This window comes from Urocitellus parryii, chromosome 8 (genome assembly GCF_045843805.1).
Source record: "Urocitellus parryii isolate mUroPar1 chromosome 8, mUroPar1.hap1, whole genome shotgun sequence".
NCBI classification, from domain to species: Eukaryota; Metazoa; Chordata; class Mammalia; order Rodentia; family Sciuridae; genus Urocitellus; species Urocitellus parryii.
In genome coordinates, this window is record NC_135538.1 from 109,693,431 (window position 1) to 109,717,762 (window position 24,332).

Genomic DNA, 24,332 nt, shown 5'->3' on the forward strand with positions numbered 1-24,332 from the left:
AAATGGAACATTTGGCATTTCAAAAAATAACATGACTTTTAAAAATATCTGACAATGAAGGAAGAATTTCCAATATATACGGCAGATAAAAGGGTTAATAGCTTTAGTACCTAAACATATTTTCCTTTAAAAAAAAAAAAAAAAGAATTGGGCAGGTATTTCAGTCTCAACAAAGGCGAAGGGTGGCCCAAGGCCACGGTGCCCTTGGGAGGCCGAGGCAAGAGGATCGCAAGTGTGAGGGCACCCGGGCAACTGGGGAGACCTTGTCTCAAAATACAAAACACAAAGGGCTGGGGACGTGGTTCCACAGCAGACCACTGAGTTTCATCCTCAGTACCATTAAAAAAAAAAAAAAAAAGCCAAGGGGTAAGAGCAAGTAATTGATTATAGAATAAAGAATGAGTAACATGGATACATGTGTTCCATGTGGCTGAAAATCAAAGGGATGGAAAATGAAACGAGACCTTGCTGTTCAACCATCAGTTCAAAGAAGATTCAACCAACCATGATCCTGTGTCCTCGAGGGGTGGGGAAATGGCACTCTTACGTGTTTTTGGAAAGACATAGTTGATACCCTGCTCCTGGGGTCAAGGCGGTGATGCATTAAGAGCAGAGCAGAGAAAACAAACAAAAGAAGTGCCTGGCTTTGATCCAGCAGTTCTAAAGTGTTTTTCTGAGCAAGTAATCTGAGTGTGTGTGAGGACTGCTGTTGCTTTAAAAGTTGAATGATCCTAGGGAAAACCAAAGCAGCCCTCCTCCACCACCCTCTGCCTTAGTCCCCCTCCCCACTCCCCCCAAGGATTTGCTTCAAATCTTTTTTTTTTTTTTTTTTGGTACCAGGGGTTGAACTGGTGCACTCAACCACAGAGCCACATCCTCAGCTCTATTTTATTTAGAGACAGGGTCTCACTGAGTTGCTTAGGGCCTTGCTAAGTTGCTGAGGCTGGCTTTGAACCTGTGATCCTTCTGCTTCAGCCTCCTGAGCTGCTGGGATGACAGGCTTGTGCCACCACGCCCAGCTCTACTATCTTCTTTTTAAATCTTTGTTGCTTTATATTAAGGTTTTAGAATCAGGTAGTATGAGTCCTGACTTTGTTCTTTTTAAACAAAAAAACAATTTTAACTCTTGGCTGTTCCACATCCTTGCTTTTCAAACTCAATTTTAGAATCAGATGAAATGTTTTGACATTGTGTTGAACTTGCAGATCAGTGTGGGGAGAAAGGGCATTAAAAATACTGAGTCTTGAAATTCATGAAGATGATATGTCTCTTCATTTATTTGGTTTCCTGGTGGATACTTTAAAGTTCTCAGATTTTCTCAGTTATTTTCCATTTTTCCCCTTACTTCCTCAAAATATTTTGTCAATTATTTCTATCACATTTTTAATTGCAAAAAATGCTATTTGTGTCCTCAGCGGGGCCTCTTTTTATGGTTTTCTCTTCTTGTTTCATGGCTGTCTTCTCTTTTCTTTATAAATATATTGTTTTAGTCTGTTTTCTGTTGCTATCACAGAATAACTGAGTCTGGTTGATTTATAAAGAAAAGATTTCTTTTAGATTAAAGAGTTGGAGGTCCAAGAACCCGGTAAGCAGGTACATGCTCCTGTGTGAGAGAGACTGAGGGGAGGTTACAGGCTTGCTTCACAACACTATCTTGCAGTAACTAACCCTGATTCAGGAGAGCAAGAACCCATTCTTGCAAGAAAAGCATGAATTTAATCCCTCTTAAAGGGCCCAATACCTCTCAACAATGAAGACCAAGCCTCAACCTGAGTTTTATTGGGGGAAAACATATTCAAACTATAGAGATATAATATAAAAGGTTCTTTGATTGTTTCATTCAGACTCCTGTGTTCTCTATTTGCCTCATGTTCTTTTATAGGTTTAATAGGGAAAAGGAATTCCATTGTAAAATGATCTACAAAACAACAAGGGATAGATAGACCGCAAAGAAGGCAGCAAGAAGCCAGAAGAATGAGAAAAGAAGCAAAGACTTAAGATGTGGTAGAAGAAAACTTTTTTTTTTTTTTTTTTTTTTTTTGAAGTGAGGAAAGAAACATCCAGGCTGATTTAAAGGACTTTCTGTGTCTCAGACAAAATCAGCGAAAAAAGATCTACAATCAATCTAACAGCCAAGCACTGGAGAGGGGGGAGGGCCAGACCTGGAGGTGACACGTTTCTTCACATTTCTTTGCACACAACAGATCATATTGCCCTGCTTGATTAAAGAAGAGAAGTATGAGTCTCCGAGTGTCTAGAAAGGAGAAACAGGCTGCTGCTGAGCTGCAGTGAGTCAGCCCTGTACCTTGAGGCACATCTGGGAGGTAAAAAAAGTTTTTTTTCTATGACAACCAAGAAAAAAACTCCCCCCAGCGTCCATGCTGGAGGGAAGAAAGGGTCACTTCCAAAGGACTCCAAAAGGAATCTTGTTGACTCTGGAGTGTTCTGCCGCTGTGTGTTCCCTGTTCAAAGACAACAAATTACCTTCTCCCAAGGAGAGAGGGAAATATTATGATCCGGCAATTTTACGCCTCATTAAACCATCCTCATTTGTGAAGGCAACCCCAAGGATTTTCAGAGGAAAGAACCTGAGGGATCTTTCTTTAAAAATATAAATGGAACGTCTGCTTCGGGTCACTGAGGCAGAAAGTAAAATAACAAACTGACAAATGAGGAAGTCGTGGTTTGAACGTGCAGAGTCCATCAGAAACCAGGCTCCCGAGACGCTCAAGTAAAAGCACAGATCCTCGATTGCTGATGGCTCTCCATATCAACCACAGGTTACTTAAAATGTGGTTTTGATTTTTCAAATACCTCATGACATTTTTGTCACTTATTCCTGATTCCATTGTGGCTGCAAAATGTGAACTCTGTTTTGGAGATTGGGTGCCCATCTATAGATCCCAGATCTCCTCATTTCCGTAGTTTGATTCTGGGATGTCCCTGAAAGGATGATGTATTAAAAGCTCGGTCCCCAGATTTGTACAATTAGCTGGTGGGGGGACCTTGAAGAGGTGGGGTCTAGTGGGTGGTCTTAGGTCACTGGAGCATGACCTTAAAGGAGACTGGGGGATTCCCGTCCCTTCTCTCTCTTTTGCTTCCTGATGACTGGCTTTGCTCTTCCACATGCTCCCTCCATGAGGAACTGCCTCACCACAGACCCAAAGCAATGAGTCAGTCAGTTAGTCACAGACTGAAAGCTCCAAAGCTGTGACTCTAAACAAACCTTTTATCTTTATAAGTTTATTATCTTGGGTACTTTGTTATAGTAATGGAAAGCTAACACCTGTAGACAGAAGTTGTCATTTAGCTCTGGTCAATGCAATCAAAACTCAAGTGTACAGGATGTATTCCAGGAACTCTCCAAGGACACCCTTTGCTTGCTCTTTGCTCTCCTCTCTCCCATGTAGTAAACCACTATGGGTTGAGCATCCCTAATCTGAAACTTTGAACTCCAAAATGATCCAAAATCTGACCCTTTTGAAGCACTGTTATGATGCCACCAGTAGAAAATTCCATACCATGAAGCTTTTCTTCATGCACAGAACTATTATAAATATTGTATAAAATATTCATATTTTATATGAAGCTGCTACGGTTTAAACAGGGATGTTTCCCTTCACTCTTACAGGAGTTTAATCCCCAAAGTCCTATGTGAGTGATATTAAAAGGGTAGAAAATTAATTTTACTGTGTGCTTAGAGGTGGGGCCTCTGGAAAGTGATTAGGTTTAATAAGGAAATGAGGGGAAGCCCTCGCGACTGGATCCTGATGGCGCTGGAAGAAGACCCAGAGAGATCAGACACGCAGACGGAGCACGCACAGGCCCTGCCTCTTGACATATGATGCCATGTGTTCCTTTGGGAGCAAAAAGTCCATCATCAGACCTGAGTCATTGCCAGTGCCATACTATGCCCATGAACCTCGAAAAACCATTGGCTAAATAAACCTCTTTGTTTAAAAATTTGGTCTCCATCAGATATTTCCTTTTAGTAACACAAGGCTGACTTATACATAAACATATCTGATTTTTATGTATCCTTTCAGGAAGCCTTATGCACATGGTCAGCCATCGGTATCCACAAGTTCTGCATCCACAGATGCAATCAACTTGAGATTGAAAATATTTGAAAAAGAAATGAGATCTGTACTGAACACGGACAGACTTTCTCCTTCTCATTGTTTCTAATCGATACACTCTAGAAACTCTTCACGTAGCACTTCCATTGTATTAGGTTTCATCATCTAGAGATGATTGGAGGGACCTGGAATCCATCCCTAGTGGGGACAACCGGGGGACAAGGGGGAAAACTGCACCAGCATATATTTAATTTTTCCTTTTTACAAAAAAAAAAATGTACCCTGCATGAAGTGCAGTTCTCATCTTTTCTCACTGGGACTGAACCATGGGGACTGCTCTTCACCAGCGCGTGGAGGTTCCACCCACTCCTTCCGCAAGCAGCAATTTCCTTCACCATCTCCTTAATGATTATGGAAATTTAGAAAGACTTTCCAATCCTGCTGCAGTAAGGTTCCTTGTCCACATAATAGTGATTCAGGGGCACATCTGTGGGTAGGCATGGGGCAGTGGACTGGCTGGGCTCACAGGTAGGTACCTGCGACTTCTTCGATACGGCTAAATTGTCTTCCACAGGACACTGGCCCTTTTCTTGGGGGACCTCTTTGAACCACGACTGGTTTCTGATAACTAAGTCATGCAGAGAGATTTGCTCCAGGAAAACCCGAGAATGGTGAGCAGGCTGGATGGAAGAGGACAGAAGGAAACCGGTCACCTCTGGGCCCCTCTGGGTGACCTGGTGGGAACTGACCAGGAAGATAACAGTAGATGGTTCTGGAGAAATGGCCGGGGGTGAAGGAGCAGGAGGGTGAGACAGAGGGGACTGGTCTTGGCAGAGACAGGACCTGGGAGAGAACCAGGAACCAGAGGCCTCTCTGGCCTCCAGTGGCTCAGGGAGGGTAGAGGGAGTCCCGGCCAGGGCAGGTGGCCTGGGAGTCCTGGCGCTGTGAGCTGGCGGGCTCTGAGCTTGGGGACAGGTCTTCTCTGTGGGAGCTGCTTGGGGCTCCTGGGACACATGCACCGAGGGGCTGAAGCAGGTCTCCTGGGAGCCCCGTGTGGCGGGAGGGCACTGGCTCGTGGGTCCAGGTTCCAGGGGAGCTGGAGGGGGCTCCGTGAACAGGAGGGCCAAGGAGGTGGGGCAGGTGGGATGGACCCATCCGTGACCCTCCCGCAGCTCCTCAGCCCCTCAGCCCTCCCCACCAAGCCTGCGCCCTCCCTCTGCCTCTGTCCCTGGTCCCTGATAGTCTGACTTCCTGGGCTCCTTTCAGCCCAGGGGTCCCGGAGCAGGGACCTAAGGGGACATCTGTCTTCCTGAGATCAGCCTCCCCGCCACCCTTGCCATAACATGGTGGCCCTCTCCTGTGTCCTGGGGCTGCCACCCGCCGTCCAGAGAGCTGCTGACAGTGTCGGGCACACTGAGGTTTAGAGCGATCACGGTTTCTCGTCTTGGGATGGGTTTGGTGGCAGGGACCCTGGGACGTCCTGGGTACTCAGCCCCCAGTGCTGGGAGGAGAGGGGTCACCCCTGGTCAAGGTCTCTGATGATGACCGACCTGGGCAGCTGTGAAATGTGGAGCAGACGGATGGGGAGCACGTGGGGAGGACCCCTGGTGCGTGTTCTGCAGGGCGGAGGACACCAGTGGCTGAAGTCGGGGAAGAGCAGCCGCCACTGCTTCGATTCTAAAGGGGAAAGGAAGAAAAAGAGCTGGTGGGGGGCCGGAAGGGGCCTGTCCTATTCCCCCGGCCACCAGGACTTAAGTCCCAGGCCAGATCACTCCTCCAGACTTTGAGCCATGGCTCCCAGAGATGTGGCTCCCACAGACCGACAGCACCTCCTAAGACGCGTGACCCGCCGATGCAGGTCCAATTTTTATTTTACCAAGAAAAAAAAATCTCTTCTATCTCCATGGCCACCATTCTCCCAGTGCAAAGGTCATTTCAGGGGTCTAAGGACCACCTTGAGCCGGAGCTGGCTGGGCTCCCGAACTCCACGGAGCACAGCCCCATCCCTCACCTGTGCACACCTCTGTGTTTCACCTTCCTGGAAGGTTACTTAGCCCTACCTGGTACAGCTCTGGCTGTTGAGCATTTGGTTAGTTAAACGGTTATTTTTCCACCACCTGTTGGTACTGTTCCACCACCTGTTGGCTTGCGGGCTTGCAGATGAGAAGTCTGCTCTTTAAAATCCCTCCTGCCACCCGCGGTGGTATGCGCCTTATCATCCCAGCGGCTCAGGAGGCTGAGGCAGGAGGATCACAGCCAGCCTCAGCAACTTAGCGAGGCCCTAAGCAACTCAGATAGATGCTGTCTGTAAATAAAACATAAAAAGGGCTGGGGATGTGGCTCAGTGGTTAAGTGCCCCTGGGTTCCATCCCCGGTGCCCCCCCACCCCCAAATCTCCCTGAGCACTGACTGCTTCCTCCCAGTTTTGTATTTTTGCATTTTTCTCTACAATTCACCAGTTTGAGGGGTTCTTTTTGTTCCCATTGTTTGGTTTGCTATGGTCTGTAACTGTGGCTTACTGGCTCTTCAAAGCTCTGGGAAGTTCTCAGCCATTCCGTCTTCTTCGGGTGCTGCCTCTCAGGCTCAGCTTTTGCACGGGGCGTAGGGAGCTCAGACCTGTGCTGCTCCTGTTGGAACAAGAAGAAAAATCCAGGAAAGTGACAAAGTCTTCATGTGTCTTAACCCATGTTCAAAGCAACCGAATCACCCAAACCTTAGGAGGGTCAAGACACCCCAGGAGAGCTGAGCCGGGCAGCGGTTCCCCTGCCTCACAGACAAGCAAGGATGACTCAGCTGAGGTTTAACGAATGCTCAAAGGTCAAGTACAGGCTAGCACGATAGTCCAGGGCTTCCAAGGCTCAAGAGGAAGGATCCTATGTGTGCTGAATCTCTTCCCCAGGGACCACCACTGGTGCTCTCATGAGGGTGGGTGAAGGCAGAGTGAGAAACTGGAGAGAGGGCTGCTCCATGGTGAAGATCTCAAGAAAGAGTATGGAAACACAGACTCTCAGCCTCCACAGGACAAAAACTTCAAACCACTAGGATGGGAGCAGCAAAACTTGCACCCCCAGAGAGGGTGAAAAGAAACAAAGGAAACATATAAAAAGAACTTTCTCATTGCATGGAACACAAATGTGATGACTGGCACTCTGGCAGCTATTTTGGAGGCTATGAACTGATTTGGTGGGGCAAAGAAGAACCAGTTTCTGATCACGTAAAGCTCTCATAGCAGCCGTAAGTGCCAATTTCTGAACTTTTAAATGAGAGATAAGAAACTTCTTTTGCTTAAGCTCCTCTTACTGGAGTTTTCTATTATATGCAGCCAGATAAGTCTAACTGAATCAGAACCAGACCAACAAACCATTTGTTGAGGACCCTTATATCCCTAGGATATCCCTGGATCATAAACCCTGTGTGCCTGATCCAACTAGGTAGGAAGGCAATGCTGTGCTTCCACAGGAAGATTCATTTGCAAGTTCCAGGTGCTGAAAGAAAAGAAGGAAGGGAGAGAGTCAGAGAGTTGGGAGGGGGGAGGAAAGAGGGAGGAAAGGGGAGGGGGAGAAGAAGGAAGGAGAGAGAGAGAGAGAGAGAGGGAAGAAGGTAGGTAGGTAGGAACCTCTTCTAGTTAAAAATTATTTTAGTGTGCAAGACATTAGTGGGACAAAACTTTTTGAGTATTAAGGTCTGTGCCTGAAGCATCTAAAAACGATTGTCCCTGTGAGCCTCTTCCTTAATAACCTTGTGGAAGCTTATTCAGAGATTAAACCGGGCAACTTACTCCCTCTAGTGGTGACTTTAGATTTACACCAAGTTGTGCTTGGGAGGTTTGGTCATTTTGTTTTAGGATCAAAAAATGACTGAGTTTTTTGGGAGGGAGGGAATAGATAGGTAGGTAGGTGGGTAGATAGATAGATAGATAGATAGATAGATAGATAGATAGATAGATAGATATCTCCAGGGATTGAACCCTGGGTGGCTTAACCACTGAGCTACATCTCCAGCCCTATTTTTATGTTTTATTTAGAGACAGGGTCTTACTGAGTTGCTTAGGGCCTTGCTAATTTGCTGAGGCTGGCTTTGAACTCACACTCCTCCTGCCTCAGCCTCCTGAGCTGCTGGGATTACAGGTGTGCGCCACGGGGACCCAGCTTTGGAAAAATTTTTTAACTGATTGTGTTTTAACTTTTCTTTTTTAAAAAGTAACTTCACATTTTTTTTTAGTTGATAGTAATGTAATTACCTTGAGATGAATGGTACTGTTCTTTACTAAAACTTAAATAGTTAAGAGTGATTGTTTTATAAACATTTTAAAACTTGCCTTTATCAAATTAGTTACTATGTAACTGGTGTCCATATACTTACATAGTTGTATTCTATGTAAGATTGAAAATTCTGTGAACCTAATGTAATCATTCTACTTGGATCTTCTCACAAAAGTATAGTGTTTCTATTAAAATTCTTAATATGATTAAATTGATTGTTCTTGATTGTTCAGAATAATCTAAGAATATTTTATAAAGTTGTTAGTAAACTTTGGGGATTTTGCCAGGTATGGTGGTGCACACCTGGAATCTCAGTGGCTTGGGAGGCTGAAGCAAGAGGATTACAAGTTCAAAACCAGCTTCGGAAACTTAGCAAGACCCTGTGTCTAAATAAATAAATAAATAAATAAATAAATAAATGGGGAGTGGCTGGGGATGTGGCTCAGTAGTTAAGTGTCCCTGGGTTCAATCACTGGTATCCCCCCAACAAAAATGTGGTGACTTTGTACCAATACAATACTGGAATACTAGAACAATGAATATTTCTATTTAAATTGGATGGTGGTCAGTCAAAGAAAATAATAATACTACATACTAGTAGTATCTAGTAGGGACTGAATCTAAGTTAAAGCTGTAATATATCTCAGAAGTACATGCATATATATGTGCTATATAGATAATACACACACACACACACACACACACACACACACACACATAATGTTGACCAAAGAAACCCCAGAATGAAGAAAATTTAGCCTAAAACCTAAAAACTTTGCTTATGTTTGCATCCTCTCTTTCACTCATCATATGGAATGCTCCCTCAACTTCCCAATCCCTAGGTAGAACAGAATGTTTTCTACACAGTTGTTTACTACAACTGTGTTAGGGTGATACTAACAGGGAGAATATTCTGGACAAATACAATGTGAAATAAATGTTAAGGTATTTGGGGTAAGAAATGGAAAAACAGTCCCCACGGTCCCCACATCATTCCTGTAAGTTCTAAAGGAAGCTGAAGTTTGGTTAGCGATGCCAGTTCGTCTGTGGCTCTGTCCAGGGGATATTGTCGTTGAAGCAATATTCCATTTTCCAATTCACGGACAAGGGATGTCTTTCCCTTTGTTAAGTTCTTTGAAGAAGTTTCTGTCCACGTTCTGTCTTTTCGAGTGTACAGGTCGTCCATCTCCCTTGTTAAACTGCTTCCCAGGCATCCATTCTTCCGGATGTCATTATAAAGGGGAGTGTTTTCCTGATTTCTTTCCATTTTCAGACCGTTCATTGCTAGTGCATAGAAGCACAATGGCTTTTTCCTTGTTCATCTTATATCTTGCAACTTTGCTAAAGTTGTTCGTTAGTTTTGATCATTTTTTTTTCCTTCTCTTAAATCATTCCTTGGGTTTTCTATGAACAAGTGAATATTCACCTGTGAACAGGGACGGCTTGACTTCTTCCTTTCTAATCCGAAAGCCTTTCATTTTGTTGCCTTACTGCCCTGGCTACTGCCCCCTCACAGTGCTGGGTAGGTTGGCAGAGAAGGTGTTCTGCCTTATCCTGACCTTGGGGAGGGTCACCAGGTTTTCATCATTAAACACCATGTTAGTTGGAGGCTTTTCATAGATGCCCTTTATGAAGTGACAGAAGTTTCCTTCTCATCCTAGTTTGTTAAATGTCTTTCTTTTTAATCATGAGGTAGTGTGGCTGTTTGTCAAGTGCTTTTTCTGCATCTGCAGATGACTCTGCGGATCCTCGCCCTTTGCTATTGCTTGGGCACCTTAGGTGGACGGCTTGTCACATTGAACCGTCCCTGCCTTAGGAAGCTGGCCCTGCTTGGGTGTGGCGTGCATTTCTTTTTATAGCTGGTGTGGTGTTCTTGGAGGATTTCAGTCTCTTCATAAGGAAAGAGTGTGTCTGCAGCATGTTTTGTGATGCCTTCGTCTGGTTCTGGCATTTCGTGACATTCCATCGCATGCACTTTGCAGAGTAGTCGAGAGGCAGGTGAAGCCCCTTTCGGCAGGATTCTGGCCCGAGATGGGGGGGGGGTCCTGGTGTGTGGGTCCTGAGAGTGAGTTGAACACTTCTCTACCTTGATTTGAGCTGAGATTCTGACACTAGTTTGCTTTACCAGCTGGTTCACTTCTGGGCTGTAGGAGGGGGAGCTAGAGAGATTTGGGGGAGGCAGCACTCCCGGGCTCTTCCCATGGGTGTCCTTCTCCTTTGAGGAGCCTTTGCAATGCCCTTATAGGGTAAGGAGGTTACTCTGCAGTGGACAGGGTGAAGAGAGCAGGGAGGGAACTGTACAAGAGCCTAAGAGCCAGCCGCCATTGATTAATGGGGATTTGCCATTTTAACAGTGTCAGGTGTCAGGGGCCCAGTGGATGGGACCACCATGATAAGGTTGTGGCAATCCATTTTAAGTCACCCCATTTCCAGAATCGACGACAAAGTCGTACTGTTCAGTGGAAAAGCCCTGGGATAATTACCCATTTGTTAATGAGTTTTCATATAATAAGTTTTAATCTTGCAGGGCCCCATTTCCAGTCACATTTGCCCTGTGAACTGTCCTCATTATGAGCTCATAGGCCCTCTATTTTTCAGCCTGTTGTTAAGGGCCCAAAATTTACTTTCATTTATTTATTACTTTTTGTTGCTGGGGATTGAACCTAGGTCTTCAGGCATGCTAGGTAAGCACGCCTCCAGTGAGCCACACCCCTGGTGCTAATTTTAATTTATTCATTGTGTCAGAGCATCCAGGACCGACATAGAATATTTCACAGCAATGAGTATATGACTGTAGGAAATTAGGCAAAACTATGGTTATGGTGATGCATACTCTTTTATAAAAAATTAATATTTAGTTGCCTTTTCAATATTTTAGGGGCAGGGTTTAAATTTAGCAGGATCCCCAAGTAGAACTATAATCTATGCTCCAATAGGAAGTCCGTGAATTTTTGAGAACCATTGTGTTGTCATACATGTTAGAGTTTAGTTAGAACCTATACTGTGGGATCAAAAACCAATCGGTGTCCTTTAATTTTTTTTTTTTTGTACTAGGAATTGAACTTAGTAGTGTTTTTTTTTTTTTCACTGAACTATGTCCCCATCCCTTTTTATTTATTTTTAATTTTTATTTTGAGACAGTGTCTCACTAAGTTGCTTAGGGTCTTGCTAAGTTGCTGAGGCTGGCCTGGAACTTATGATCCTTGTGCCTCAGCCACCCAAGTCACTGGGATTACAAGCGTGCACCACTGGACCCAGCTAAAATTTTTTTGGTTGTAGAATTTTTTGGTATGTAAACTAATGCATGATTTTTGAATTTCAATGGAAACACATTAAGGAAAATGTATAAACATTTACCGATTTCATATTATATTTAAATATATGTGCATTTTTTTTTACTTGATTACCTTTTATTTCCCCAGATCCCTGGCGATCTGTTCCTAGATGACGTAAGTAATCGAGGTCCAGCATCACCGTCCCCACGCCTGGCATCTGCTCAGGACTTAAAGCTTCAGGTTTCCTTCCCCCCTGGGACTTGTTGCTGCCTAAGAACAGCAGGCTTCTTCATTTTTAGGTTTTTAGCCACCTGAAGCCAGGTTCTTAGCATCTGTCTGTGGTTGATAAGAAGAAAAAAGGGAGGAGGAAAGGGGCCCCGTGCCTCCAGGGAGGGCCCCACCACATGCTCCTCAGTTCCTGCCGGGGGGGGGGGGGGGGGGGGGGGGGGGCATTCTTTCCCTTTTAAGTAAAATCTTTTGCATTTCTAAGTGACTAAAACTTTTTCCCTCTCCTCTCTCTCTACAGTTGCTGACCTCATCCGTTCCTGGTGGGACTGAGTCAAAAACAGGATTAGCCTGTTTTTTGACTTTATACTGATTGTTATAAGAAAAAAAAAAAAAAAATATATATATATATATATATATATATATATGTCTGACCTTGTGTTTGCTGGCCTCCTGGACAGCCACTTCCCTTTCCAGGTGTCCCAATCGACTCTGAGGGCTCAGGTCAGTGTCCCCCAGTGCGATTCTTCTTCTCCATCTTCCTGGTTCCCAGGCCCCACCTCTGCAGGCAGAGCACCCAGCAGGGCCTCCGCGGCTTCCTTGGGAGTTTGGCATTTACCTAAGAGCTGCTTTGACATCCTCTGGTGTCTGTGGTGGGACAGGGACCCAGTGTCCAGAGTATTTATATTTATCCATCAGAGTCTTAGCCATATGAGGCCAGGAATTAGACTCATGATACCCCCTGGGGCTGGGGACATGGGTGACAGGACCAAGGGACCCAGCAAGAAGGCAGGGTGGACCCCAGCAGGGGACACCCTTTCTAGCATTAGACCCACTGTACCCACTGCAGATACCTCCAGTCTGAATGGGGTCCCCCAGTGACACTTTGCTGCTGTCGCACCCCACCACACCCCATGAGGAGAACCGTGGGGCTCTGGGACGTTGTCCCCCAGTTGTTTCATTAGTGGGAGTGTTGCCCTGTGGTCTCAGGAGCTCACCTTGGCTCAGGCTGGGACAGAGAAATAGTTATTACTGGGGACAAGGGATTAGGAATGTCACACTTCACTCTAAGAGAGTTGCCTCATGTGGGTACCTTCCCAGTCAGGGTCCCAGAGCCACCCTGGCCCTTGCTCTAGGCTAGAGTCCCTCTTGGGGTGGGCCAGATCACTTTGGGGAGCTCCGTCCCGGAGCAGAGAGGCTGTGACCGTCACTACATCTCTAGTGACCTGGACATTGCCCAGGTCCCAGAGGCTGAGGATGCATCTTCAGACGTAGGCGTGTCACCCCATGGATCGAGCTACACTCACCTGTTCCTTTGTGATACCACCCCTTTGTCCTGTTTGAGATAGAATGTTCCATGGAAACATCTGCTCTTGGGTGTGGCTACCTAGATGTCAGTCAACCTGCTGACAGTGGACATTATGAAACTAGACTCAGCCCCCTGAAACCTGACCCCTGGCCTCATTTGAATGGCTTCTCTTCAATAAAAGGAGTCAGTATGTGCGCTTGCTCTCTCTCTCTCTCTCTCTCTCTCTCTCTCTCTCTCTTTCTGTGGACCCTTAAGGTCTGAGGAGCTGTTACAGGACCCCAAAGAAAAAGATATCTCTGTCTCTTTGGGGGTTATTTTATGCAGCCGAGTTCCCCTGGAGTGAGCCTGAGTGTTTTAGTCGTGAGGAACACGACAGAGCATTATCACTGTCACTAACATTTTAGGGTGGACATCCCAGGGGCACTCTACAGCAGAGGGGGTCAGTTGAACTGCAGGGAACAGCACCGCCTCCCCTGGTGGATGTTAGTAACCTCAGCAGCTCTGTGGTCCTAGCGAATCCGCAGAAGCACTCTCCGTCCTGAGAACCTTCAAGGTGAAGAGCACCCCTCAATGATTAGCAGACACACAGGTGGAAATAAAGGTTTTCTTACTTACAGGTCCCGGTGGGTATGGGGCATGCCCAGAGGCCCCCCATATGCAGGCCAGGGAGTGAGTGGAGAGAGACCACAACTCGAGGACCAACACCTTTAGGGGTCTTGGGCAGGTTTCACTCAGAGATTTTTTATTTTTATTTTTTAATTTTTTTATTGGTTGTTCAAAACATTACAAAGCTCATGACATATCATCTTTCATACATTTGATTCAAGTGGGTTATGAACTCCCATTTTTACCCCAAATACAAATTGCAGAATCCCATCAGTTACACATCCACATTTTTACATAATGCCATATTAGTAACTGTTGTATTCTGCTACCTTTCCTATCCTCTACTATCCTCCCTCTGTCCCCTCCCATCTTCCCTCTCTACCTCATCTGCTGTTGTTCAATTCTCTCCCTTGTTTCCCCCACCCCTTTCCCCTCGCAACCTCTTATATGTAATTTTGTGTAACATTGAGGGTCTCCTTCCATTTCCATACAATTTCCCTTCTCACTCAGAGATTTTTTAAAAAAATATTTATGTTTTAGTTGGAGGTGGACGCAATATCTTTATTTCATTTTTATGTGGTGCTGAGGATGGAACCCAGTGCCTCACGCATGCTAGGCAAGCGCTCTACTACTGAGCCACACCCCCAGCCCCTCACTCAGGGAATTGTAACTGCTGCCATTTAAAGCAAGCAGGCCTGAGTCCTGGGAGGTCACACTGTGATCAAGTGGTGGTAACAGTGAATATCTGCACAGTTCAGTGGGCCCAGTGAAGTGGACTGTGTTGGGCTGTCCCAAGGAAGATGGTCACTAGGAGGAAGTTGTATGAGTCATATATCTGGATCCACCGCTTTGAGGAACTGGACACAGTGTCAGAGGTGACTAAGGCCTGCAGCTGGATTGAGAAAGTGAAAACTGTATTTAAAATGGATGTCGAGGCAGCATTGAGAAAGTGAAAACTGTATTTAAAATGGATGTCGAGGCAGCAATTATAATTGACCACAATATTCGCACAATTTTTTGCAGGGGGTACTGGGGATTGAACCTAGGGGCACTTTATCATTTTATCCCCATCTCTTTTTATTTTTTATTTTGAAGCAGGGTCTTGCTAAGAGTTACAAAGGGCTTGGTTAAGTTGCTGAGACTGGCCTCCAGCTTGTGATCCTCCTGCCTCAGCCTCCCACGTCACTGGAATTACAGGCGTGTGCCATGGCTCCCGGCTCACTTAAATTTTGTGAGGCTGAGAAGGTAAATACCACCGGTCTTAGAGAAGAGGAAATTGAGGTTCAAAGAAGCTTAATTGAATCTTGGGCCGTGGTCTCTGGATTCCTCATTGACGTATGCAATCAGAGTCAACAGTGATGGAACAAAGCATCTGACCCGGAACCTTCCAGGAATGGCCTCATGTCCTGTTGAGCAACTTTCCGGAGCCACTGTGTCAGGGTGGTGCCTTATAACTGACGCAGGAGCCCACAGGGGCAGTTGGAGCTGGAATCCCTGAAGGATGATGCTTTGGGGGCTACTGTGGACGCTGTTTTTTTCAGGTAAGGCAAGGGAGAGGTGCGAGCAGGTGAGACTTGTGGTTTGGACCCCAGGAGACCTTCTCTTTTTGAAGGACCAGAGCACCCGGCCACCCAAGACAAAGCCAACCAGCAGTTAAAGCAGTCTGAGCTTCTCTACCCAAGGTCTGCAGGACCAGGAGAATGCACAGGTCTGAGTACATAAATCAAAGAAGGGTGGAATTAGGGAAGAAAGATGTCTTTGATTTTTTTTTTTTTGGCAGTCCTGTGGAGCGAACCCAGGTCCTCATGCATGCTAGGCATCTGTGCTCTCCCACTGAGGTATGTCCCCAGCCTCCCTGTGCATTTTGCATTTGGATGTCAAAGACAGAAAAACCCTAGATGAAAATAATGATAGAGGAAATCTAACTCCGGTATGATCAGAAATAATTTTGTCTGATTTTGAAAAGCATTTTTCTCTTTTTTAAATTAGTACTTTTTAAAAATTATACAGAAAAATTGGACTTTATGTGTTCCATCATGGTGCTTTTAATGTGGACATCTGTTAACTCAAAAGATACCATATATTTAACAAGTATTTCCTGGGGCCTACTGTGAACCAGCAAATCTGCTACTGCTAAAGACACAGGTGGGAACAGAAGCAGCCTGGAGCCCGTTCTCCAGGAGGTTAGGATCCCTACTTTCTTTTGCGTGTTGGGGCTGGAGGGCCCTGTTGGGCAGGCTCAGCAGAGCTGATCCATCCCCAGCCCTACAATCTCTTACAATCTGCAGAGCATTTGGGGCGTTGCTGGTTCTTCCTCCTAATCAACCCGAATAAGAGAGGGGAAATGACAAGACCTTAAAAACAAGTTTTGCCTTGGGAAGAGATGGAAGCCCAGGGAGTGGCTGTCTCTGGGACCTACTGAGCAGGGTCAAGGGCAGCTACCTGGCGGTGCTTGCTTTGGATCTCCTTGGAGCTGGGGCTGTCACCGAGGCGAATAGGAACTGGTTTCTCATGAACCAGTGCATTTGCTTTTATTTTACTTATGTTTTTTTGAAGGACAACTGGGAGAAGCAGAGGATTGAAGGTTGGGTACTTGTGAGAGAAAAAACCAGAGCTGTATATTTCATTATATACCCTACAGGGATAGGTTAGGGGTTCACCCCAAAGCCCCTCCCAGCTAGATGCCCATTCATCCTTGGGTGGGGATGCTCTAACTCCAATCAGACTACAGTGTTGGGCAATGTAGCTCAAAGGCTTAGCACAGACTGCGCTGACTCTCTAGGTTTGAATCCTGACTCCATCCCTTATTGCTGTGGGACCTTGGGCAAGTCACTTAGCTTCTCTGTCCCTCAGTTTCCTTATCCATAAAATAGGAATAACAGTGGCAACCTTATAAGTGATGAAGATTAAGTAAGATAATGCATTTAGCATATAATTCTTGGCAGATGGTAATTATTATTATTAGTATTTTTTTATTAGTGTGTTGAAAGGGTTTCCTTTCTTGTGATGGGGTACAGACTGCTTTTGAGCATATATTTCTGTCTTCTTTCGCAAGAGGTGGTCAAGTTTCTAAAAAGAGTGGAAATCCATCTGTAACGTTAATGTGGGAAGTTAGGTCTTCCTTGGTGGCAACCAGAAGTTGGAGTCGGTGTGTCTTTCACAAAGTCCAGCACAGTTTCTGGCACAGAGAAGGCTTTCAGACATAGTTCTATAAATGAGGAACTAAACTTGGTTTACGATATCTCTCCACCTCTGCTCACCATCTTTTGTGGGGGGTGTTCCTGGCCTGGGTGCATAGACATTGCATGGGAAAACCTTCGAAAGGTTTCCTTAGAAGTGAATTGGCCTTCAAGCTCTGCTTCACCTTCAAAGCCCCAGGAGCCCCTGAGGAGGGTCTTCCTAAGGTCAGGTTGAGATAGGCAGGGCCTCGGGAGCCTGGCCTGGTCAACAGGGAAGGTAGGCACTTCACTTAAGGGACAACTCTTGGCGTTGTTCACGGGGGCACTCCTGAACTACCACGGAGGATAAAAGTGCCCGGAGGTGCAGTCATGGTGTTGAGAACAGCGATGGTGATTGCAGGTAGGGGTGGCCTGACCCACGGTTTGCCCCGGCATTACTATCCAACCTGTTCCTGGTGTTCCTTGGAGCAAGGTGTCTCCAGGCCTGAGTGGACACACTGTGGTCCCTTAGTGAACCACAGAGCCCCGAGTGTCCCCTTGGAAGCACAGACAGGATCTTCTGCACCTCCATCGGCAAGCCCTGCTTGGACTAGAGCAGAAAAAATCACTCTTACTGTTCCTGTAAACCCGGGTTCTCAAAGTCAGCACTCCTGATATTTTGGCCACTCTCGCTTTCCTGTACTTATTAGATGCCAGCAGCATCCACCTCCATCCCTGGTTATAACCACAGCAGTGTCTCCGGACATTGCTCAGTGACCCTGGGGGAGGGAGGAGGACTTGTCCCCAGTGGAGGAACAATGCTGTGTCTCCTTGTCAAAAACAGGAGGAGGGGTCTCTCGGCTGGGGTACTGGGGGAGCCCAGGGGTGCGGTTTTGGACAGGTAACACCGTCGGCTCGCTCCCTCGGCCTCCGGCCTCATTCTCTGGCAGCCGTTTCCACGTGGTAGAAAGACGGCTGCGGAAGTCCACAACCGCATTCCCAGCCCCAGCCCGAAGAAACGTTTTTTACCCTCTGAATAGCCGTAGCAGTCTCGGGGAGGATTCTGATTGGCTCAACTGATGACATGCGCCCGGGGAGGATTCTGATTGGCTCAGCTGATGACCAATCAGTGTGGCCAGGGCCAGGGGGAACTTTTAATTGGCCGGTTGGTGGGGCTGTGCTTGAGAATGTGGGTGGGCCCATGGGTAAGCCACTTAAGAGGGGCTACCCAAGGAAGGAAGAGCGCTGGAGGGAACTGTCGGGTCCCCTGTCCACCGTGTCCTCAGAATAGCCTCCTCACTGTTTGTTCAGTGGTCTCTTTGATCTCTTTCCCCTGACTTAGCTGAAGTCCTCAAGCTTCCTGGAGAATGGCTCTCTGCTGGTATCATGTCTTCCTCGCCTCTCTTCACCCCATGCCCCTCTCTATACCCTCTGCCATGCCTCAGCCACCAAGATCTCTGTACAGCATCCCTTGTTCTGTCCCCCATCAGGCACTTACTTCCTCTCAAAAGGATCATTTATCAAATTAGATTTTCATGGACTCTGCTCAGCGTGGCTCTTGTCATAAAAAACAAAACCAACACTTTGTGGTGGAGAGATTAGTGTCCAGTGTGGCTTAAAAAGAAAGAGGCCTCTTCTCCAGAGGCCTCAAGGACCTCATCTGAAAAATGGGTGGTTAGACAAGAAAACGAGCTGGCTCCTCTCCTTTTCTTTCCCAACTCTTCATGACAGAGACTAACTGTGTTTTCCTGCTTATAGGACTCCAAGCTGCTGCTCAGTCAAAAGAGGAAGAGTATGTCCTACAAGAGGGGGAGACCCTGACAGTGGACTGTCCCTCCAACATGAAGTATGCCTACAGCCAGAAGGCTTGGCAGAGGTTGAGGAATGGGGAGGAGCCCCAGACACTGGCTGTCACAGAAAGATCTCAGGGGACACTCAATCAAATCCAGGTGGGGAGGTACCTTCTCAAAGATGACCCTCCGGAGTCCATGTTTCAGGTCCGAATGATCAACCTTCAAGTGGAGGACTCAGGACTGTATCGGTGTGTGGTCTACTATCCTCCTCCCAAGGAGCCTGTCCTCCTGTTCCATCCTGTCCGCCTGGTGGTGACTGCCGGTGAGTGACCTGGGAGTGGATGGATGTGGTGGTGTCACCAGCAGAGCTCAGGAGTCCTAGCCAGCCAGCTTTCTCCCAGAAGCTCCTTGTCTGCTCTGTGAGGCCCTAAACAGGCATTTCACACACAGCAAGCAGGGGCTTCTAAGCATGGATTCCCTTTGGGTTGCAGAGCCTAATTTAGGGTACAGTTATAGGAAGTGGGGTGCTATAAAAGGTGAGCAGTAGATATGGGAGAATTTACTCCCCTATCTCAAGTCTCCACTTAGAAGGCATATCCTTGGGAAGCCTCCTGTGACTTCCCTGTCCTCCTCCCAAGAATGCATGAGATGCTTTTAAGACAGTGCACCCTAGACCTCCCAGGGAGTGTCAGCTGCGTGAGGGTCTCATTTTAAATACAGATCCTGACTTGGTAGGCCCAAGGTGACTCCCACTTGTCAGGAGCATGTCTCCAGGCTCATTCGGGGTCCTTCTGTGGACAATATGATCTCATGGGGGAGTAGTGACTGGTTTACTTATCTGTCTCCCTTATCAATCTCCAAACTCCTTGAGAAAGGGCCTTTGCCTTGTTGGGCTCTCTGCCTCCAGCAACTAATATTACATGAACTAAGGAAGACAGAGGAAAGGCAGACAGGTTGAAGTTCCTAGCACTAGGGGAATTCTAAGCCTAAGTCATGGCACATATGCAGTGGATTAATACAAGGTAACTTATTCTTTTAAGTTGTCAATGGATCCTTATTTTTATTTATTTGTATGTGGTGCTGAGAATCCAACCCAGTGCCTCACACATGCTAGGCAAGCACTCTACCACTGAGCCACAGCCCCAGCCCACAAGATAACTTTTAAAGTAATATGTACTTATAAGAGGTAGAGTGAATGGGATAAGATAGAATAACAAGGGAATTATTCTTGGAAAAAGGAGGGGCATATAGATAAGTAAAGAAGAGCAGGCACGTACATTTCCAGTAACCCAGATACCCTGAGAGCTCCTTTCTCCTTCTCCCTTCCTTCCCTTGCTTCCTCCGTTTCTCTCTTCCTCCTTCCTATCTCTGACTGAGGCTAACCTTATACTACATTTTTGGTTTTTGCAAAGGAAAACCTTGCTTCTTGAAAGGTCACTTTCATCTTCCTCCGTGGCTCCATCTACTTGCCACCTATTCATCCATCTATTCATCCATCTATCCACCTACTCATTCATCCATCCATCCATCTATCCATCCATCCAATGTGCTTCTTGCAGATCCTTCAACTAAGCGTACCTCTGACAAGAATTCTACCCCTAAATTGGCTCCTACTACCATCCGTCCTACCACCCTTCCTCCCACGAAGACCCTGAGAACGTTCTATACCAGCTCCAGAACTGTGGTCCAATCCCTACCCATGCCAACAGCTGTCATCCCTCCGAACATCACAGTCAACCCTACAGATGCCATCAGGTATGGTTTCCAGGCCTGGGACTCCTGGTTTGGACACCAAATCCTTTGTTCCCCAGTCCACGTGCTTAGAGGATGTGGTGGAAGAGGGATGGGGGTAGGTGGGGAGGGTGGGGCAAGCGTTGCTTCAGTCTGGGTGGAAATTCCCAGGGAAGGAAGGGGGTGGTGGTAGAGTGAGGAGGAGACTCTGAACAAGAGTGCCATTTTCCTCAGCTCACCCTCCTCCTGCCTTGGACAACGAAGTGATGAGGAGAGGAAAATCCCAGGTGATCCAGTCTAATAGTGCAATGGAAGAAGCATTGTGAGTTAGGGACCCTGGTTTCTTGTGTCAGGCAAACTAACTGTGTGATTTGGGGCAGGTCAGGACCCTCTCTGGCTTCAGTGTCCTGTTGGTACAGCAGGCATGCTAAAAAACTGGAAAGGATCATGTAGCTCCATAGCAGCTTTAGGTTATGATTGTCTAAAGCATTTGTCTTTGTCTTATTTTGTTTGATTTTATTTGCTTTGTTTCATTTTAACACTGGTGTAAATATTCTACCATAGACCAATGGAAAGAAAATTTCTGGAGGTGGGTCCAGTCTTAGTACATTTAAATTAATTTTTCAGGAGATTTCTAAAGTGTAGGTGTGTTAGTCAGCTTTCTGTGACTGTAACAAATACCTGAGGTAATAAGTTTATAAAGAGGAAAGGTTTATTTTGGCCCAACGCTTTGGACGTATCAGTCTAGGATTGGTTGACCTTATGGCTTTTGGGCCTGGGTTTAGGCAATACATCACAGTGGCAATGCCTGGCAAAACCTTATGATCAGGATATAGAAAAAAAAAGAAAGAGAAAGGGGTTGGGGGTCCCACTCTCCCTTTCAAGGGCATGACTTTAATGACCTAAACACCTTCCACCAGATCTCATTTCTCAAGGTTTCCATGACTTCCCAATAGTGCCAATGTGGGGACCAAGCCTTTAATACATGGGACTTTGGAAAACACCTCAGATCCAAACAATAGCAGCAAAGAGCCACTGAGTTGGCATGAACACCTCGCTTTACAGTTGTTATTAAATGCTGATTTATCTTAGAACGTGTTATCATTAAATATTGAATTAACAGAGATAGAAATATTCTTCCATATTCCCACTAATGATATGTCTTTCCCCCTTCTTCTTCACTTCTTCATTAATGTGGACTCCTGCTCCAGGAAGGTAGAGACAGTGATTTTTCTGTTTAATGTTGGGACTAAATTTATTTCCTCTTTACATATCATTACCACGTTACCCATGATGCAGTGTGTGTACTAGGTAACATATTTCCTTACTTTCTTAATTTCTACATTATTAAAAGGATTACCCATAGTCTGGAACTGGTTAGCTTACAGGATGTAGGTCAGCTGGAGATCAGCTACTCAGTTTCCATTCTTATGACAGTGGGCAGTGACTTATTTATCTTCCTCCTTATGTAGTTTTACTCACACAGCCTGAGTGCCTGGTACATAATAGGTGCTCATTTAAGCTTTGTGGATTAAATAAAATAATCTAGTGTGAGTTAACGCTTTTCTGTCTTCACTACTTTTACTTTTCTTTTTTTTTTAAGAGAGAGAGAGAATTTTAATATTTATTTTATTTTTTTTAGTTTTCGGCGGACACAACATCTTTGTTTGTATGTGGTGCTGAGGATCGAACCCCGGCCGCATGCATGCCAGGCGAGCGCGCTACCGCTTGAGCCACATCCCAGCCCAACTTTTACTTTTCAATAGGTAGAGAATGTGGGCATCTTCGCCAACATTCCTAGAAGAGACTGTATCTCTTTTTACCTGTTAACTCTATTAACTAATATTAACTATTCTGATGGTCAGAAGTCACCTATAGCTATTTGAGAAAGAAGGAGTGGTTAGCCCTGGTGAGAAAGAGTGGAGGCCCCAACCTGGGGATGGTAAGGTCCTGGAGGGGGGGATCCGAGCACCCTGTCTCAGGGTTACTGTGTGAGGGACAGGCTGTGGGGAAAACAGTCCTGTTCAAGTGTTTTAGGAAGTGATCACTGGCAGAGCCACTAAGGAAGTGGGACTGCAAAGGGAAGAAAATAAGTGGTTTCACAGGGACAGCTTTGGTTTTTCAAGGAAGGTCTGGGTGACACAGAGATGTCCCTATGCTGGAAACCTCAAGTATTGGTATTTCTGCATTCACAGTCACTGGGTAGAGGGGCTCTAAGCAATGGGTGGGGCCCATGAATTCCCAGGCACCCCAGAGCTCTGGGGACTTGTGTGCAGCCTCTGAAAGACATGAGATGATGGTCCAGTGGGGGTGGGTGCCCCCCAGGATCCTTGGGCATGAAAACAAACAGCTCCAGGGTATCAGGCAGAGCCCTACGGAGGGAGTGGGGTGAGTGAAGCTCAGAAACCAGGGCTCTCTGCAGGAAGGCTCTACCAGGGCAGAGGCTGGCATCCTGGTGGGTACCGTTGCAACCATGAGACAGATGCTGGCTTCCCTGTCCCCAGGGCCTGGATGCTAGCACCACTGGTTGCTGAACTTGACCAGGCATCCTTGGGAACGCAGTCCCGGGTGATACAGGACAAGGTGGAGACTAGGATAGATGTCAGCACAGACGGGCAGTTTGTCTCTTGCTGGGATGATTCTGTCTGCTAGTTTGTACATCCAATTTTAAGTTTCGAATGGATAATGTGTGCTAGTTTGAAAATTATTGCTTTGTTTTATTCCTTAAATGTGCTCAATTCTGTTTCCTGGTGATTTTTTCTGTGGTTTTGTTTTTCGATTTATTTAAATTTTCCATCCAGGGTTGGGGAGTGGAATTGAAGAAAGATTACTGTTTCTTCCCACTGTTATGGAACAGATAGTTATGAAAGAATCCTTGCTTTGCCCACAGGGCTGCTGATTCCCTTAGATGTTAAATTCTTATATAATATTACAATGTTCTCTGGCCTCTGTTCCGTTGCTGCCTCTTCCTCTCCTCGTCCCTGTGTCTCAGCGGGTGGAGGACTTGCCTTGACATCTGCTTCCGGATCTGCTGATGGGATGCCCCTGTCCCTGCTCTCACTGGGTCTCTTTCTCATGGTATCTAACATCTAGACAAATCTGAGATTGGATTTTCTCTAGGATTGGATTCTTCTTGATTTATAAACGAGGAAACAGAGGCTAAATGCAGGGGATGGGGGTGGAGGTGAGGGGAGGGGAGGCAACCATCCCAGAAAGCAGGTCACGGTGCTGAGGACAGAGATGAGCTGAGCTTTCCTGGCCCAGGGCCCTCCCTCTCTGCCACATCCAAGGCAAGATGAAGCTCACCTGGGCGTGAACCCTATACTTTTACTAAACATGTTTCTAATGGGTTGTTTTAGGGAATGGAGCGAAGGGCTTTGCATAGGGCCAGACAGTCTGGGAAGCTGTGGGAGGAACTGAGCGGATAAGATGGGAACATGAAGGAATTTCTAAACCCTTGAGTGTGAGGTCCTCATGGCTGGTGGCAACTCTCTCTCTCTCTCTCTCTCGCCCACAGGTTCTCTGTGTTCAGCATTGTCGTTCCTGTGGCCTGTGGAATCCTCATTAAGAGCCTGGTCTTCACTGTCCTGTTTGTTGTCACTCAGAGGTCATTCGGACTCTAGACCCAGGAACCCACGACAGTGACCCTGACCTCCATCCATGTCCACCTGGCAGGTGTTGGAAGCTGAGTGGAGAGGGACCTGAATCGAATCTGTGCCCTCAGGTGATTCCTAGGCCAGGATTGCCCACTCCCTGGCCCTGTCCACACAGATGACCCTCAGAAGAGAAGATGTGGCTCCCGGCAGGACCCAGCTCCATTCCATCTGCAGCTTGGCATGAGATCAAGACAGAGCCCAGTGCTTTCCACTGTCCCTCTCCTGCGGGGTTGTGAGG

At 46.4% G+C, this 24,332-nt stretch overlaps 1 protein-coding gene across 1 annotated transcript; it reads left to right on the forward strand.

The window, feature by feature from the left end:
• Positions 1-15,256: 15,256 nt before the first annotated feature.
• LOC113179119 (triggering receptor expressed on myeloid cells 1-like) lies at positions 15,257-24,061 on the forward strand. Its single transcript, XM_026383535.2, has 4 exons — positions 15,257-15,297; positions 18,673-19,029; positions 20,267-20,462; positions 23,956-24,061. Exons 1-4 carry the CDS (start codon positions 15,258-15,260, stop codon positions 24,059-24,061), a joined length of 699 nt encoding a protein of 232 aa, XP_026239320.2. The 5' UTR covers position 15,257.
• Positions 24,062-24,332: the final 271 nt, after the last annotated feature.

Bases quoted from the DNA above. Each gene is read 5' to 3' on its own strand.
- LOC113179119 (XM_026383535.2), top strand. From the start codon at position 15,258: ATGATGCTTTGGGGGCTACTGTGGACGCTGTTTTTTTCAG. The intron at 15,298-18,672 runs GTAAGGCAAGGG...TCCTGCTTATAG, and splicing joins GTGGACGCTGTTTTTTTCAG to GACTCCAAGCTGCTGCTCAG. The intron at 20,463-23,955 runs GTATGGTTTCCA...TCTCGCCCACAG, and splicing joins AACCCTACAGATGCCATCAG to GTTCTCTGTGTTCAGCATTG.